At 64.4% G+C, this 11,587-nt stretch overlaps 1 protein-coding gene across 6 annotated transcripts in view; it reads left to right on the top strand.

Annotated features, from left to right (window-relative positions):
• The first annotated feature begins 1,111 nt into the window (after window positions 1–1,111).
• The window catches only part of DOK7 (docking protein 7), a 35,009-nt gene continuing 24,533 nt past the window's right edge, over window positions 1,112–11,587 (top strand). For all 6 annotated transcript variants that reach the window (XM_036853790.1, XM_036853793.1, XM_036853788.1 and 3 more), the window contains exons 1-3: window positions 1,112–1,244; window positions 1,317–1,362; window positions 11,208–11,438. In XM_036853790.1, coding sequence (XP_036709685.1) covers window positions 1,191–1,244; window positions 1,317–1,362; window positions 11,208–11,438 — 331 coding nt within the window. In that variant the 5' untranslated portion in view covers window positions 1,112–1,190. The remainder of the gene's footprint in view (window positions 1,245–1,316; window positions 1,363–11,207; window positions 11,439–11,587) is intronic.

The raw sequence follows: 11,587 nt of genomic DNA, 5'->3' as shown, positions 1-11,587 counted from the left end.
GCCAACGAGGGTCAGTCCCGGAGGCGCCCGCAGCTCTGAGCCTTAGTGCCTCCTCCGCGAGGGGCAAGACCTGGATGGGATAAAGATGCACACACTTGTTCCCGCCCATGCGGGTTTCAGGGCAACAGGACACCACTGAGCCCTCCCCTCTCCTCCCGGCGGACAGCAGCTCCTTAGGGTGGGACCCCGAGTAGGGTACATTGATTGCTTCTCCTTGCTTTTCTAGGGTGCTGCCGCATCTCTGCCACTGGCCCCTTACCTTGTTGGATGCTCCTGAAGGCATGAATGTCAGAGGTCGTCTTAGAGACAGGGGCTGAAGTCTGAGATGTAGACCTGCCAGGTCCCCCAAGCACTTGGGTTCCCAAAGAACCCGGGCAGCTAGACTGGAGCTACAGGGTGGAGGAGGGGAAATCCAGAAGGTCAGAGCTCCCCCGCTGCAAAGGGGGGCCTTTACAGAGCAGCAGAGAACCTCTGTGCCATCCTTGCCCGGAGGGATAGCTCTCAGCCCTGGGGGGAAGGGGGAACCAGACAGGGAGACCGCGGCATTGTGGTCCCACTCACTACTGGGCAGCAACCTGCACTGGGATTCCTGCTGCCAGGGGACGTGAATGAACCCCCCTCCATCACCCTGCCTGGGGAGTGGGGGTGGTCTGGGGGAAGCAGAGAGGGGGCTGGAGGGCTGGGGGCGGGGCAATGTCTCGGCCAGGGTCGACCCACGGTCATTCTGTGGTCAGTGGTGTCTGGTGACAGCTCGGGGTGGTGGGAGGGACAGGTGCCAGAGGGCGAAGCCAGCTCGGTTGAGGCGCACTTTAAAATTGGGCCAAGCGCTTGGACGCGCGGACGCCCCCTTCCCGTCGGGCGTTTCCTTTGCTTTTGGAGGGGAGCCCGCTCCCCACCCCCCCACCCCCCGGCGTGAGCAGTGCCGGAGCGCCAGCGGCCGAGCCCCGCAGTGTGCCTGGCTCCGGAGGGCGCTCAGGTGGCCTCAGGTGCCGCGGGGCGCATCGCCGGGGCGGGGCGCGGGCAGGGCAGGGCCGGCTGGACGCGCACCTCGGCCCCGCCCGCGCGCCGCCCCGCCCGCCCCGCCGGCCGGCGCAGGGCCCTCCCGGAGCTATTTTGAAAGTGACCCTGGGCTGGGCGGCCGCGGGGCGGCGGGGAGAGGCGCGGCGGGCGCGTGGGAACCATGACAGAAGATGACCGAGGCGGCGCTGGTGGAGGGCCAGGTCAAGCTGCGGGACGGCAAGAAGGTCGGGGCGCGCGGCGGGCGCGGGGCGGGCGCGGGGCGCGGGCGGCCGCTCACGCTCCCTCTGTCCCCGCAGTGGAGGAGTAGGTGGCTGGTGCTGCGCAAGCCGTCGCCGGTGGCAGGTGAGCGGGCGCGGGGCGCGGGCGCGGGGCGCGGGGCGCGGGGCGGGCGGCCTCCTGCGCCCGGCCGGCCCGGAGCGCGGCCAGCTCGCCCGAAATAGCCGGCGGCGCCGGGGCCGAGGGCTGTAACCGGAGAGCGCTCCGGCCTCGCCCCGGCCTGCGCCTGCCGCGGACGCCGGGACGCGGGACCCTCCCGCGACCGCACCGGGCCCGGGAGCCGTCACCTCAGACTCCAGGCCCGGGGCGGCGACCCCCTTGGCAGAAGGGCGGATTGAGGCTCGGAGGGGCCTGCGGGAGCCGGTGGAGGCCCGAGGGGCGAAAGGGCAGGAGCCTGTCCTGGCCCCCTCCCCCATCACGCAGCAGGGAGCATCCCGGAAAGTTCTGCCCCAGTTGGGGATTGAGTCGTGTCTTTGAATCCAAATGCGGATGGGTGTTCCGGGCAGCGCTGACCCCAGGCGGCCCTTCCACCCTCCCCAGGTGGAGCCGAGGCTGGGCCGCCAGGTGGGAACGGAGAAGAGTGAAATCTACCTTGTGTGTGGGATCCGTCCCGGGAGGAGAGGACGGCCCCCTCCCAGCCCCCTGGGCAGAGCCGGCACCCCAGCCGGGAGGAGCAGCTGGAGCCCCGGAGCCGCATCTCCAGCTCAGCGGCCGGAGGCTCCGAGCTGTGCAGCTGCAGCTGTTTCCGGAGACAGGTGCCTTGGAGCCGGCCCAGGCACCCGGGGGTCTGTGTGGGCTGCTGGGGGTGTGAGCGCACGCTGCCTCACACGTGCGGGCTGCCCGAGAGTCTTCCGGGACGCCTGGGGTGTCTGCCATTTCCCAGGCAGGGTGTGGAGGGCGCCCTCCCTGCGCCCCTCCCGGGTCCCCTCCTCCATCCCTTGCGCTGAGCCGGCTCTGAGAGTCTCGTGGTTGCGATAGAAGGGTCTGCTTTTGGCCGCGGACACACTCACCTCCTGCCTGGGCCTCAGCTTCCCCTCCAAGGGGGCCTGGGCTGCATGCACCCTTCGTTCAGCCGATCAGTCTTTCATGCCCAGCCCCTGCGTCTGGAGCTGTGGGGCCCTAGTCCTGGGGAGCTCAGGGACGCCTGGTAGGGGTGGGGGAGGGTCGGAGCTGGGGAGACGGGGGCCCCAGCCGGCAGGGAATGGAGGCACCGGCCAGCTGAGGGTGGCAGAGCCGGGGGCGAAGGCCGTGCTGACCCAAGAGGCTATGGCCCGAGGCAGGGGGCTGGCTGTTGGTTGGGGGTTGCTTGCCGGGACGGTGGTGAGCCAGGGCCCGTGCGGGCCTCTGGGACAGGTGGCCCACCCGAAGAGCAGTCCCGGGGTGGGCCTTGTCCCTCTTGGTAGGGGGGGGTAGTGATTTGCAGCCCCTGGTGGTGGATTTTATGCCAGTATCCGAGAGCGCTGGTTGAGAGGTGAACTCTGGCCGGCCCTGGAGGACACCTGTGGAGGGGGCCCTCGTGCACTGCAGGGGAGTTTGCAGTGGGTCCTCAACACCGTAGACTCTGAGTCTGTAAGTGGGCTTGTGGTCATCGGGCCTTTCCTGGGTCTTACCACGTGCAACCCAGCGATAGAGAGCCGGGGGGCGTCGGGGAAGAGCCTCCTCTGCAGGGGCACCAGGGCTGGACCGGAGGGGAAGTCGCGGAGAAGAGGGGGAAGGCGCTCGGGCAGGATGCGGCCGGGGACTGGGGGCGGGGAGGGGATTAGGGGTGGTGGAAGGTACACGCGGCCCCTCTGGGCTGCCGTCCACTCTGAGCCCTGCATCTCACGTCCTGGTCCCCAGGGTCTCAGAACCCCCGCTGTCACTGCCGTTATCTTAGCAGCGCCCCCTTTATCCACACACTGCACGAGGGCCGCGGTCATCCTCTTACGGGTGCTTGGCCTGAGGCGGAGCTGCCAAGCTGACCCTGCTGGGTCACTGCCCCGCTCTCGCCAGCCCTCCCTCTCCCTCCTGGCCGGTGCCAGTGGCTGTGGTTCCCCGACGGGTCAGAGGCTCTGGACCCTCCTCGCTCTCCCCTCCCTGGCCCTTAGCTGATGAGCTGGCCCCTCTCTAGTGTGTTGGTGGGCCTGGCTGGGAGGGATGCAGCCGCCTGGCCCCCCTTATCCTGAAGACCAGCTCCCTCGGGTGGCCTTGGGTGTTGGGGGCAGGTCCTTGTACTTGGGGTCCCCACAGCTAAGACTCCCCAGATCCTGGCTGCAGCCAAGGGGGAGCCTGGGAAGGAGAGAGGAGGGGCCGCCCTGCCTTCTCGTCATGAAAACCCAGGACTCTTGTTTTTGAAAAGTATTTCCTTCCCAGGAGGACCCACAAGGAGAGGTTAGGAGGGAATCAGGGGCTGCAGGCGGGTGGGGGGTAGGAGGGCCCCTTTCCGCTTTGTGTCTTTTCTCCTGTTTTCGCTTTTCTTAACCAGGACCACTTATTCTTCTTACAATAAAGTTTAGTTAGTGGAAGGAAGGAAAAGCTCTGATTTTTTTTTAATCTTTATTGGAGTATAATTGCTTCACAATGCTGGGTTAGTTTCTGCTGTATCACAAAGTGAATCAGCTATACCTATACATGTATCCCCATACCCCCTCCCTCTTGCGTTTCCCTCCCTCCCACCCTCCCTATCCCACCCCTCTAGGTGGTCACAAAGCACCGAGCTGATCTCCCTGTGCTATGCGGCTGCGTCCCACTAGCTCTCCATTTCACATTCGGTAGTGTATATACGTCAATGCCACTCTCACTTCGCCCCAGCTTCCCCCTCCCCCCGCCCCCGTGTCCTCACTTAAAGAGATGAAAGGGAAAACCTCTTATTGAAAGAAGTAACAATCTTTATAAAAGGCAGTAATACTTAAGTGGGATTGTGCTCCTTGGGGTCTCGACCTCTGTCCTGGCCAGAGAATTCATGCCTGGATCCTTTCCCTTGAGAAGAGGGTGGTCTGGGCCCACCCCTGGTGACCCTGGGCAGCCCCTCTCTTCCTCCCCGGGTTGAGGCTTAGGATGGTGGGAGGGGTGTCTCTTGCGCGGCTGCCCCGTGGAGGGGGCGGCCCACCCACGGGTGAGGCACCCAGAGGGGTCCTGAGCAGCCAGGGCGGCTCCCCGGCCCTCCGCTCTGAGGGCCCTGCTTCACCAATTCCTGTGCAAGCTGCTGGGGCTTTATTCAGCCCAGGAAAGCCACCGGGAGGGACCCTGACTCCTGGAGCTGGCAGGGCCTTTGGGGGGTCATCATAGGCACAGGGGCTGAGACTTGCTGACCCAAGGGGTCTGGCCCACAAATGATTGGGTGCTGCCTCCTGCCCCCAGCGCCTTGGCCGGCTGGGAGGTCAGCACCTGCTCCTGCCACTGAAGGTGAGGTATTAGTTCAGTACCCTCTTCCTAACCCTGCCCTCAGTCCAGGTGCTGAGTTCCTGGAGGGCAGGGTCCCTGACTCAGCGTCACCCCTCACAGGCAGCCTGGCAGGGGCTGGGACCTGCCCGGTGAGGTGCTGTGAGCCCAGCCACTCTTGGCAACATCTGGGCCCTGCAAACTTGCCCAGGAACCGGGGCCTCGGGACACCTGCCCCTTAAGCCGCCTGAGCTGTTCCCCTGTGCCCGTGCCTCTCCTGTGCAGTGGCAGCTCTGCTAACTAAGGTGGGCACATTCCGAGAGGTTGGGGGTCCCAGGTGGTGATGGTGGGGAGGGTCCCTTCTCCGGTCCCACCTTCTGGCCTCGGATCGGCCGTGTCCCCCGGGAATGGGCGTGACTTCTCAGTCCTGGGCTGGGCAGGCACTCAAGGACAGGGTGTGGGTGGTGGCCAGCCATCCCGTCCCCATGGAGACCTCGACAAGGGGGCCAGGGCTTCCTGCAGCCCCTGGTTCCGGACCGGGAATCGGAGCACCTGGGCTCAGGTCTCGCCTCTGCTCGGACCAGCTGTGTGACCCGGACGCGTCCTAGCTGGTCCCTGCGGAGGGTGGACGGGTGGTGGGCGTGCACTGGGCCCGGGGCACCGTCCGCTCCCGCGGCTGCCGGCGAGGTCGGGGTAGCCTGCCTGTGGGAGCCCGTGAAGCCCCCTTGCGCCCTGCATGCACAGTGAACGCGCTTCCCCCCGAATTGGATCAGGAACAGGCCTGGACCTGTGGGTCAGAGGGGGTCCCTCTGGGCTTCAGCCTGAGGCACCGGCTGGGGGGCGCTGTCAGCAGCCCCCATCCCCAGTGCTCGGCTGCCCCCAGGCCGCTGCCCAGCTGCTCTGCTGAAGGCACTGCCCAAGGTCACTGTGACCTCCGAGGGCTAAATCCAACAGCCGCTCCTCCGGCTGTGTCCCGTGGGTGGGTGTCAACCTCCGTCTCCTCTCCCGGCTCCCCCTGCCCCCCACAAGGCCCGGGGGTTTGCCTCTTCCCGGCTACCCGCCCTCCCCAGGCTCTCGGCCCCGGGCTGTAAACGCCTCTGAGTGCCCATGACTGACTCCATGGTTATTTTTACATCTTCAGACGCGTGTGTCCAGCTGCCTGCGTGCACGCCGCCTGGCGTCTGATGGGCCTCTCAGGCTCACGTGTCCGGGACAGAACCCCAACCCTGCCCCCTGCCCCCGGCCCCGCACCCCCGCCCAGGTGCCCCCCTCCCCAGTCCAGCATCGCCCTCCTCTTCCTTTCCCTCACCCCGTCATCCACCCACCAAGAGGTCCCACGAGTTAGCGCGGCCTCCGCAGAGGGAAGGCCCCTCCCGCTGTCACCATGGTTACTGCAGAGCCTAGCCTTGGGCCCCCTTTCCTCTGCTCGGCCTAGGCCAGCAGCTCCTCTGGCCTGGACAGCTGCAGGGGCCTGGAGCTTTGCTGTCACCCTGTGTCCCTTTGCCACACGCAGCCAGGCTGGGCCCTCTTTGCTCACAGCTCTCAGGGCCCCTGGTGTGCTGGGATGCGGCCTTGGCCTGGCTCAGCAGGCCCGCCTGGCTGGAGCCCGCCTACACCTCGGACCACTCTTCCCTTCCCCTTGTGCCAGCCCTGCCCATTGGGTCCCTGCCTCTGGGCTTCTGCACTGGCTGTTCCCTCTAGCACAATGCTGTTCCCTGAGGTGCTGCCGGGCTGGCGCCTTATATCCCTTGGGAGTCCATTGTCCCTTTGGGAGAGTCTCTGACCCCCGTGCTCAGGCCCCATGACAGCCGCTGTCATCAAGTGCCGTCCACCCCCAAATGCCATCCACCCCTGCCATCAAATGCCGTCCCCTGGACAGCTTTTCCTCAGAGTTTTCTTCTTTATCGACCTTTTTCAGCGTTTGACTGTCTCCCCTCGGGTTTCAGCTCCGCGGAAGCCGGCCTGTGTCCCCTGGGTCCCCGGGCTGCTCGTGAGCAGAATGAACTGGGCTGAGGGCTATGGGGGAGGCCACCCCGCGGAGGGACGGGAAAGGAGGTGGGGTGGCTCCGAGGGGCCCCACTGGGGGTCTTTCAGTGGCCCTTTTGGTGAGCAGGGCCCACTACGTGCGGAAGAGGGCGGGGTGGGCTGACCCCAGAGGCGGGTGCGCTCCCCTGGGTCTCATGGTGGTGGGGAATGTCCCAGGGCCCAGGCCGAGGTCCCTGCTCATCCCGCTCTGTGCTTGCTGGCGTGTGGCATTCACCGAGGGCCTCTGTGTGCCAGGCTGGGGCTGTGCTGGTGCCTTGACTCCGCAGGGTGAGTGGCGTCCGTTTCTCAGATGGAAAATAGAGGCTCTAAGAGCTGAGGGACGGGTTCCCAAACGCGGATGTGGGACGTGAACCGGGTCAGCTGGTGCCCACTGTGGCGCCTGTGCACAGTGGTGGAGTGTGTGTGTGTAAGCGTGCAGGTGTGCGTGTGTAAGCACACGTGTGTGAGCATGCACGCACGCGTGATCAAGTGTGTGGCAGTTTGTGCTCGTGCACAGGAGTGTGTGTTTGTGCGTGTGCCTCTGCGTGCACCCCCTTGCTTTAATCTTTGGCGCTTTTGTCATCGCCCCATCCGTGCCTCCTTTCACTACGATGACCGCAGTCCCCTCCACCCCTGGCCGAGAGCTGCCCCGGCAGCGAGCCGCCCAGGCCCTGCGGCGGCTTCATCTCCTGCCCCTGGAGTCCGGGCGCCCAGGCCAGGTTGCAGCCTGGCTGTGGCCCTGCAGCTGCGCACTTCAGCTGGATGGGTGCTGCCGTGAGCGGGGTCCTCAGGCCCTCGCGGCCCGGCGTGGAGAGAAAGCGGCCACGTGAGTGGGTGGCCCGGGGCGCGGGGTGGGAAGGCCAGGGACGCTCCCTCGCCGAGTGACCAGCCTCGCTGGGCTTCTTGCGAGGGGCGCAGCCCTGGGTGCTCCCAGCGAGGGTCCCCTGTGGAGCTGGCCAGTTGGTGCAGGCTCCTGTGTCCCTTTGTGTGGCACGTCCGCAGGAAGGGCTGGTGGTGTCCCTGCTCCCTGGGGGCACTGGCGCTGTCTCTCCTGGGCACGACCTGCTTTGTCTCAGGCCCAGACCCGAGAATTTCTGTTTCTCCGGTGCCTGGTACTGAACAGCTTTCCACTAAATAGCACTCCTCACAGAATAGGTTTTAAAAATAGGATCAATTCATGGCCTGAAGTGATGGGGAGGGAGAGGGGGTGGAGCAGCTGCCCATCAAAGGGCCCCAGCCACGCCCCTCCCAGGAGCGGTGTTGCGCCTCAGCTAAAGGAGCCCACTGCGGGGGGCTGGAGGGTGCCGGGCGAGGGGGTGGACGGCAGCTGCTCCAGCCGTAACCCGGGATGTGGCTCTGGGCCTCCACCGGGCAGAAGGTGGGAGCTCGTCCGTCACACAGCCGTGTCCCTCACCCTGTTCTGTTCATATGTAAAGTGGAATCAGTGACGCCGAGGGTGTGTTAGCTTCCTGGGGCTGCAGTAGTGAATTGCCGCAAACTGGGGGGCTTAAAACAACGGAAGTGTGCCCTCTCACAGTCCTGGGGGCTGGAGGTCCAAAATCCAGCAGCGTTCTCCTGCTGAAGGCGCGGGGGACCATCCTTCCCGCCTCCTCCGGCTCCGGGCCGCTCCAGGCCTCCTGGGCTTGTGGGCACATCACTCTGTGACTTGTCTTCTCGTGGCCTCTCTTCTGTGCATCTGTGTTTCCTTTTTTGTCTCTTATAAAGACACTTGTCTTTGTTTTTTTTTTATAAATTTATTTATTTATTTTTGGCTGTGTCAGGTCTTCATTGCTGCGCGCGGGCTTTTCTCTAGTTGTGGCGAGCGGGGGCTACTCTTCGTGGCGGTGCGCGGGCTTCTCATTGCGGTGGCTTCTCTTGTTGCGGAGCACGGGCTCTAGGCGCGCGGGCTTCAGTAGTTGTGGCACGTGGGCTCAGTAGTTGTGGGTCGCGGGCTTAGTTCCTCCGCGGCATGTGGGATCCTCCCGAACCAGGGCTCAAACCCATGTCCCCTGCATTGGCAGGCGGATTCTCAACCACTGCGCCACCAGGGAAGTCCCAAGACACTCGTCTTTAGATTTAGGGCCACGTGGATAATCCTGGGTGACTCATTTTGAGATCCTTACCTTGTTCACATCTGCAAAGACCCTTTCTCCAAATAAGGTCATGTTTGCAGATTTGGGGGGGTCAGGACATGGACATGTCTTTTGGGGGGCCCCCATTCACCCCACTGCAGATGGGCGAGGGTATGCATTGATTCTCAGATCTCTGTAAGGAGTAGGATGTGAGCTGCATTTCAGATAGAGCCAGGATCCAGAAAGATTAGACCGGCCCAGGGAAAAGGGTCTCGGGGACACATGTTGGCTCTTGCATGTAGGTCCCCAAACCAGCCTTGCAAGTGCAGGCGTCCAGGGTGGCAAGACCTGCTTGGCAACAGGAGGCATCTGAGGAACGTGAGAAGCTATGGGGCGACACAGGGGCTCGTAGCAAACTAGACTCTAGACCACGCGTCGGCAAACCAGGGCTCTGAGCCGAAGCCGGCCCGCTGCTTGTTTCTGTTATAAAGTTTTATTGGAACACAGCCATTCACTTACGTGTGGTCTGTGGCTACTTTCGCAGTTCAGTAGTTGTGACAGAGGCTGCGTGGTCCACGTAGCCGAAAACAGTTACTGTCTGACTCTTCACAGAAAGGGTTATGGACCTTGCTCTTGGCTATATCACTGGGAGCGTAACTCCTAGAGCGAAGGGGTGACAGTCTGGCCCTGCCTTGCTGTTAAGGCCACAACTAAAGCGAACGGTCTTTCCTGTGACAGAGGCCCTCACCCTCATCTGTGCCAGGTGATGGGGCTGTCACTTCTCCAGCAGAAGAGGGCCTGCCTTCAAGAGCTCACCTTCCAGGGTGGGGAGTGGGGAGACAGGAAATAGACAGGGGGCAGACAGCTACCTAGAAAAGACACCGAGAGATGCCGGCCTTCCCTGGGGAGAGGAGTGGCAGGAGGCGGTCGGCGTGTCTGGGGGTGTGGCAGCCCGTGTGGCTGGCAGGGCTGTCCTCACGCCCGTGGTCCCTTCCCTAGCTGCCTCAGTGGCTTCCCTTTGTCCACACACATTTTTACTGGGGGTCCTTCTGTGCTCATCGCCTCCCCAGGCTTTTACCTCTTGGGCCTCTGGTGACACGTCAGGGAACGCTTCCATAACAACACATGCCCTTCATGCCACGTGTGTGACTAATTTCTCTCCGGGCTGGGCCACGAGTTTCCTAAGGGAGCCATGCTCGGGAGAGAACACGCTGGAACCCTTGGGTGGGCAGATGGGTTTTTGTGGGTTCTGGGGTTTTGTTTGTTTCCCTCAAAATGAGAACATCTTTGCTTTTTCCTGACATAAGCATTTCAAACACTACAAACAGGGTCTCAGATAGGAAGTGAAGCTCCCCCATCACAATCCCCGGATTTTGTAAATACAGGCGTGTCGGAACCCAGTCACCCAGGCTGGTCTATGTACTGCGACGGCAGAGGTGGGTGGCCGGGACAGACTGTCCGCCCTCTGCCTTCATAGGGAAGGGGCTGTGACTGTGGTTTGATGGCAAACAGGCAGGAGGCACCACCCTTGTTCTCCGTCTGGTGGCAAAGATGAGTCTTGAGTCAAGCTCGTTGGGATCTGGTTGTCACTTGGGTCTGTGGGGCTGCTTTTCCAGGCTTCGGGGGTTGGGCGGGGGGAAGCAGTTCATCGCTCCATCCCACGACGTCCTCCTGCGCCCTCCCCTCCGTCCCCTCCTGCCCGGGCGAGGGGGCTTGATCGTCGAGAGCTCCGGTGCGGGGCTCAGGGCTGTCTGACACTTCAGTGTTTAGGTGTTTACATTAGGCCCCGGACTCCTCACCCTCATCAGAGACCGGGCGTCGGCCGGGGTGGGCGCGCTTAGGAGGGACGCTTGTCCTCTGATCTCGGGCGGTTCGCCAGGGCCACACAGGCGGCCAGGAGCGGCGGGGATACCAGCGCAGCGATTAGGGTGTTGAGGGAAATGGGAACTTGAGACAGACTCGGGCACGTCGCCTGCAGGGTCTCGGGGGGGCTCGTGTTGGGTCTGGCAGAGGGACCCCAGCGCTGGAGTCCGGGTCACACCCTGGAAACGGAGAAATCCAGGAGGTGAAGTGGGTCTGGGTGCGGCAGGAAGCCACCCTTGCAGGGCCGAGGCGGGAGGCCTGAGTCCCCGGGCAGGCTCTGTGCTGTCCTGGCAGCAGCCTGAGTGTGGCCCCTGTGGCCCCAGGGTCAGGGGCAGGGTGACGGCCCTGGCTGGGGGCCAGGGTCAGGTGGGCGGGCCAGCCAGGGAGTGTTCTGAGCCCACTTCCGCTGTGTGGCCCGGGGCCCGCGGGTGGGGTCACCCTCTTGCACACGAGGAGGTGGAGGTGCAGGGTGGCCGGGGAATTGCCGGGGGCCGTGCCTGGGGCCCAGGCTCTCGGGCGAGGGGATGCCGGGGCCCCGGGCGGTAGCTGCACTGGGCCGGCACGCCTGACGGCCCCCCGCGCCCTCCGCAGACTGCCTGCTGATGCTGGCCTACAAGGACAGGGCAGAGCGAGCCAGAGGGATGCGGGAGCGCAGCAGCCTCGCGCTGGAGGACATCTGCGGCCTGGAGCCCGGCCTGCCCTACGAGGGCCTGGCCCACACGCTGGCCATCGTCTGCCTGTCGCAGGCCGTCATGCTGGGCTTCGACAGCCGGGAGGCCATGTGCGCCTGGGACGCCCGGATCCGCCACGCGCTGGGTGAGGGTGAGTGACACCGGTGCAGGGCTCCGAGGGCCCGGCCTCTGTCCTGAAGCGTCCCGCGGGCCTCACCGACGGGCTGCCGAGGCCGGGACGCGGCTCCAGGCCACGGAGCTCAGTGCTTGCTGAGAGCCCTCCGCTCGGCCGCAATTGGG

Source organism: Balaenoptera musculus, chromosome 5 (assembly GCF_009873245.2).
Source record: "Balaenoptera musculus isolate JJ_BM4_2016_0621 chromosome 5, mBalMus1.pri.v3, whole genome shotgun sequence".
Lineage (NCBI taxonomy): Eukaryota > Metazoa > Chordata > Mammalia > Artiodactyla > Balaenopteridae > Balaenoptera > Balaenoptera musculus.
Note: the sequence above shows the minus strand (reverse complement) of the source record. Positions and strands in the feature narration are given on the sequence as shown.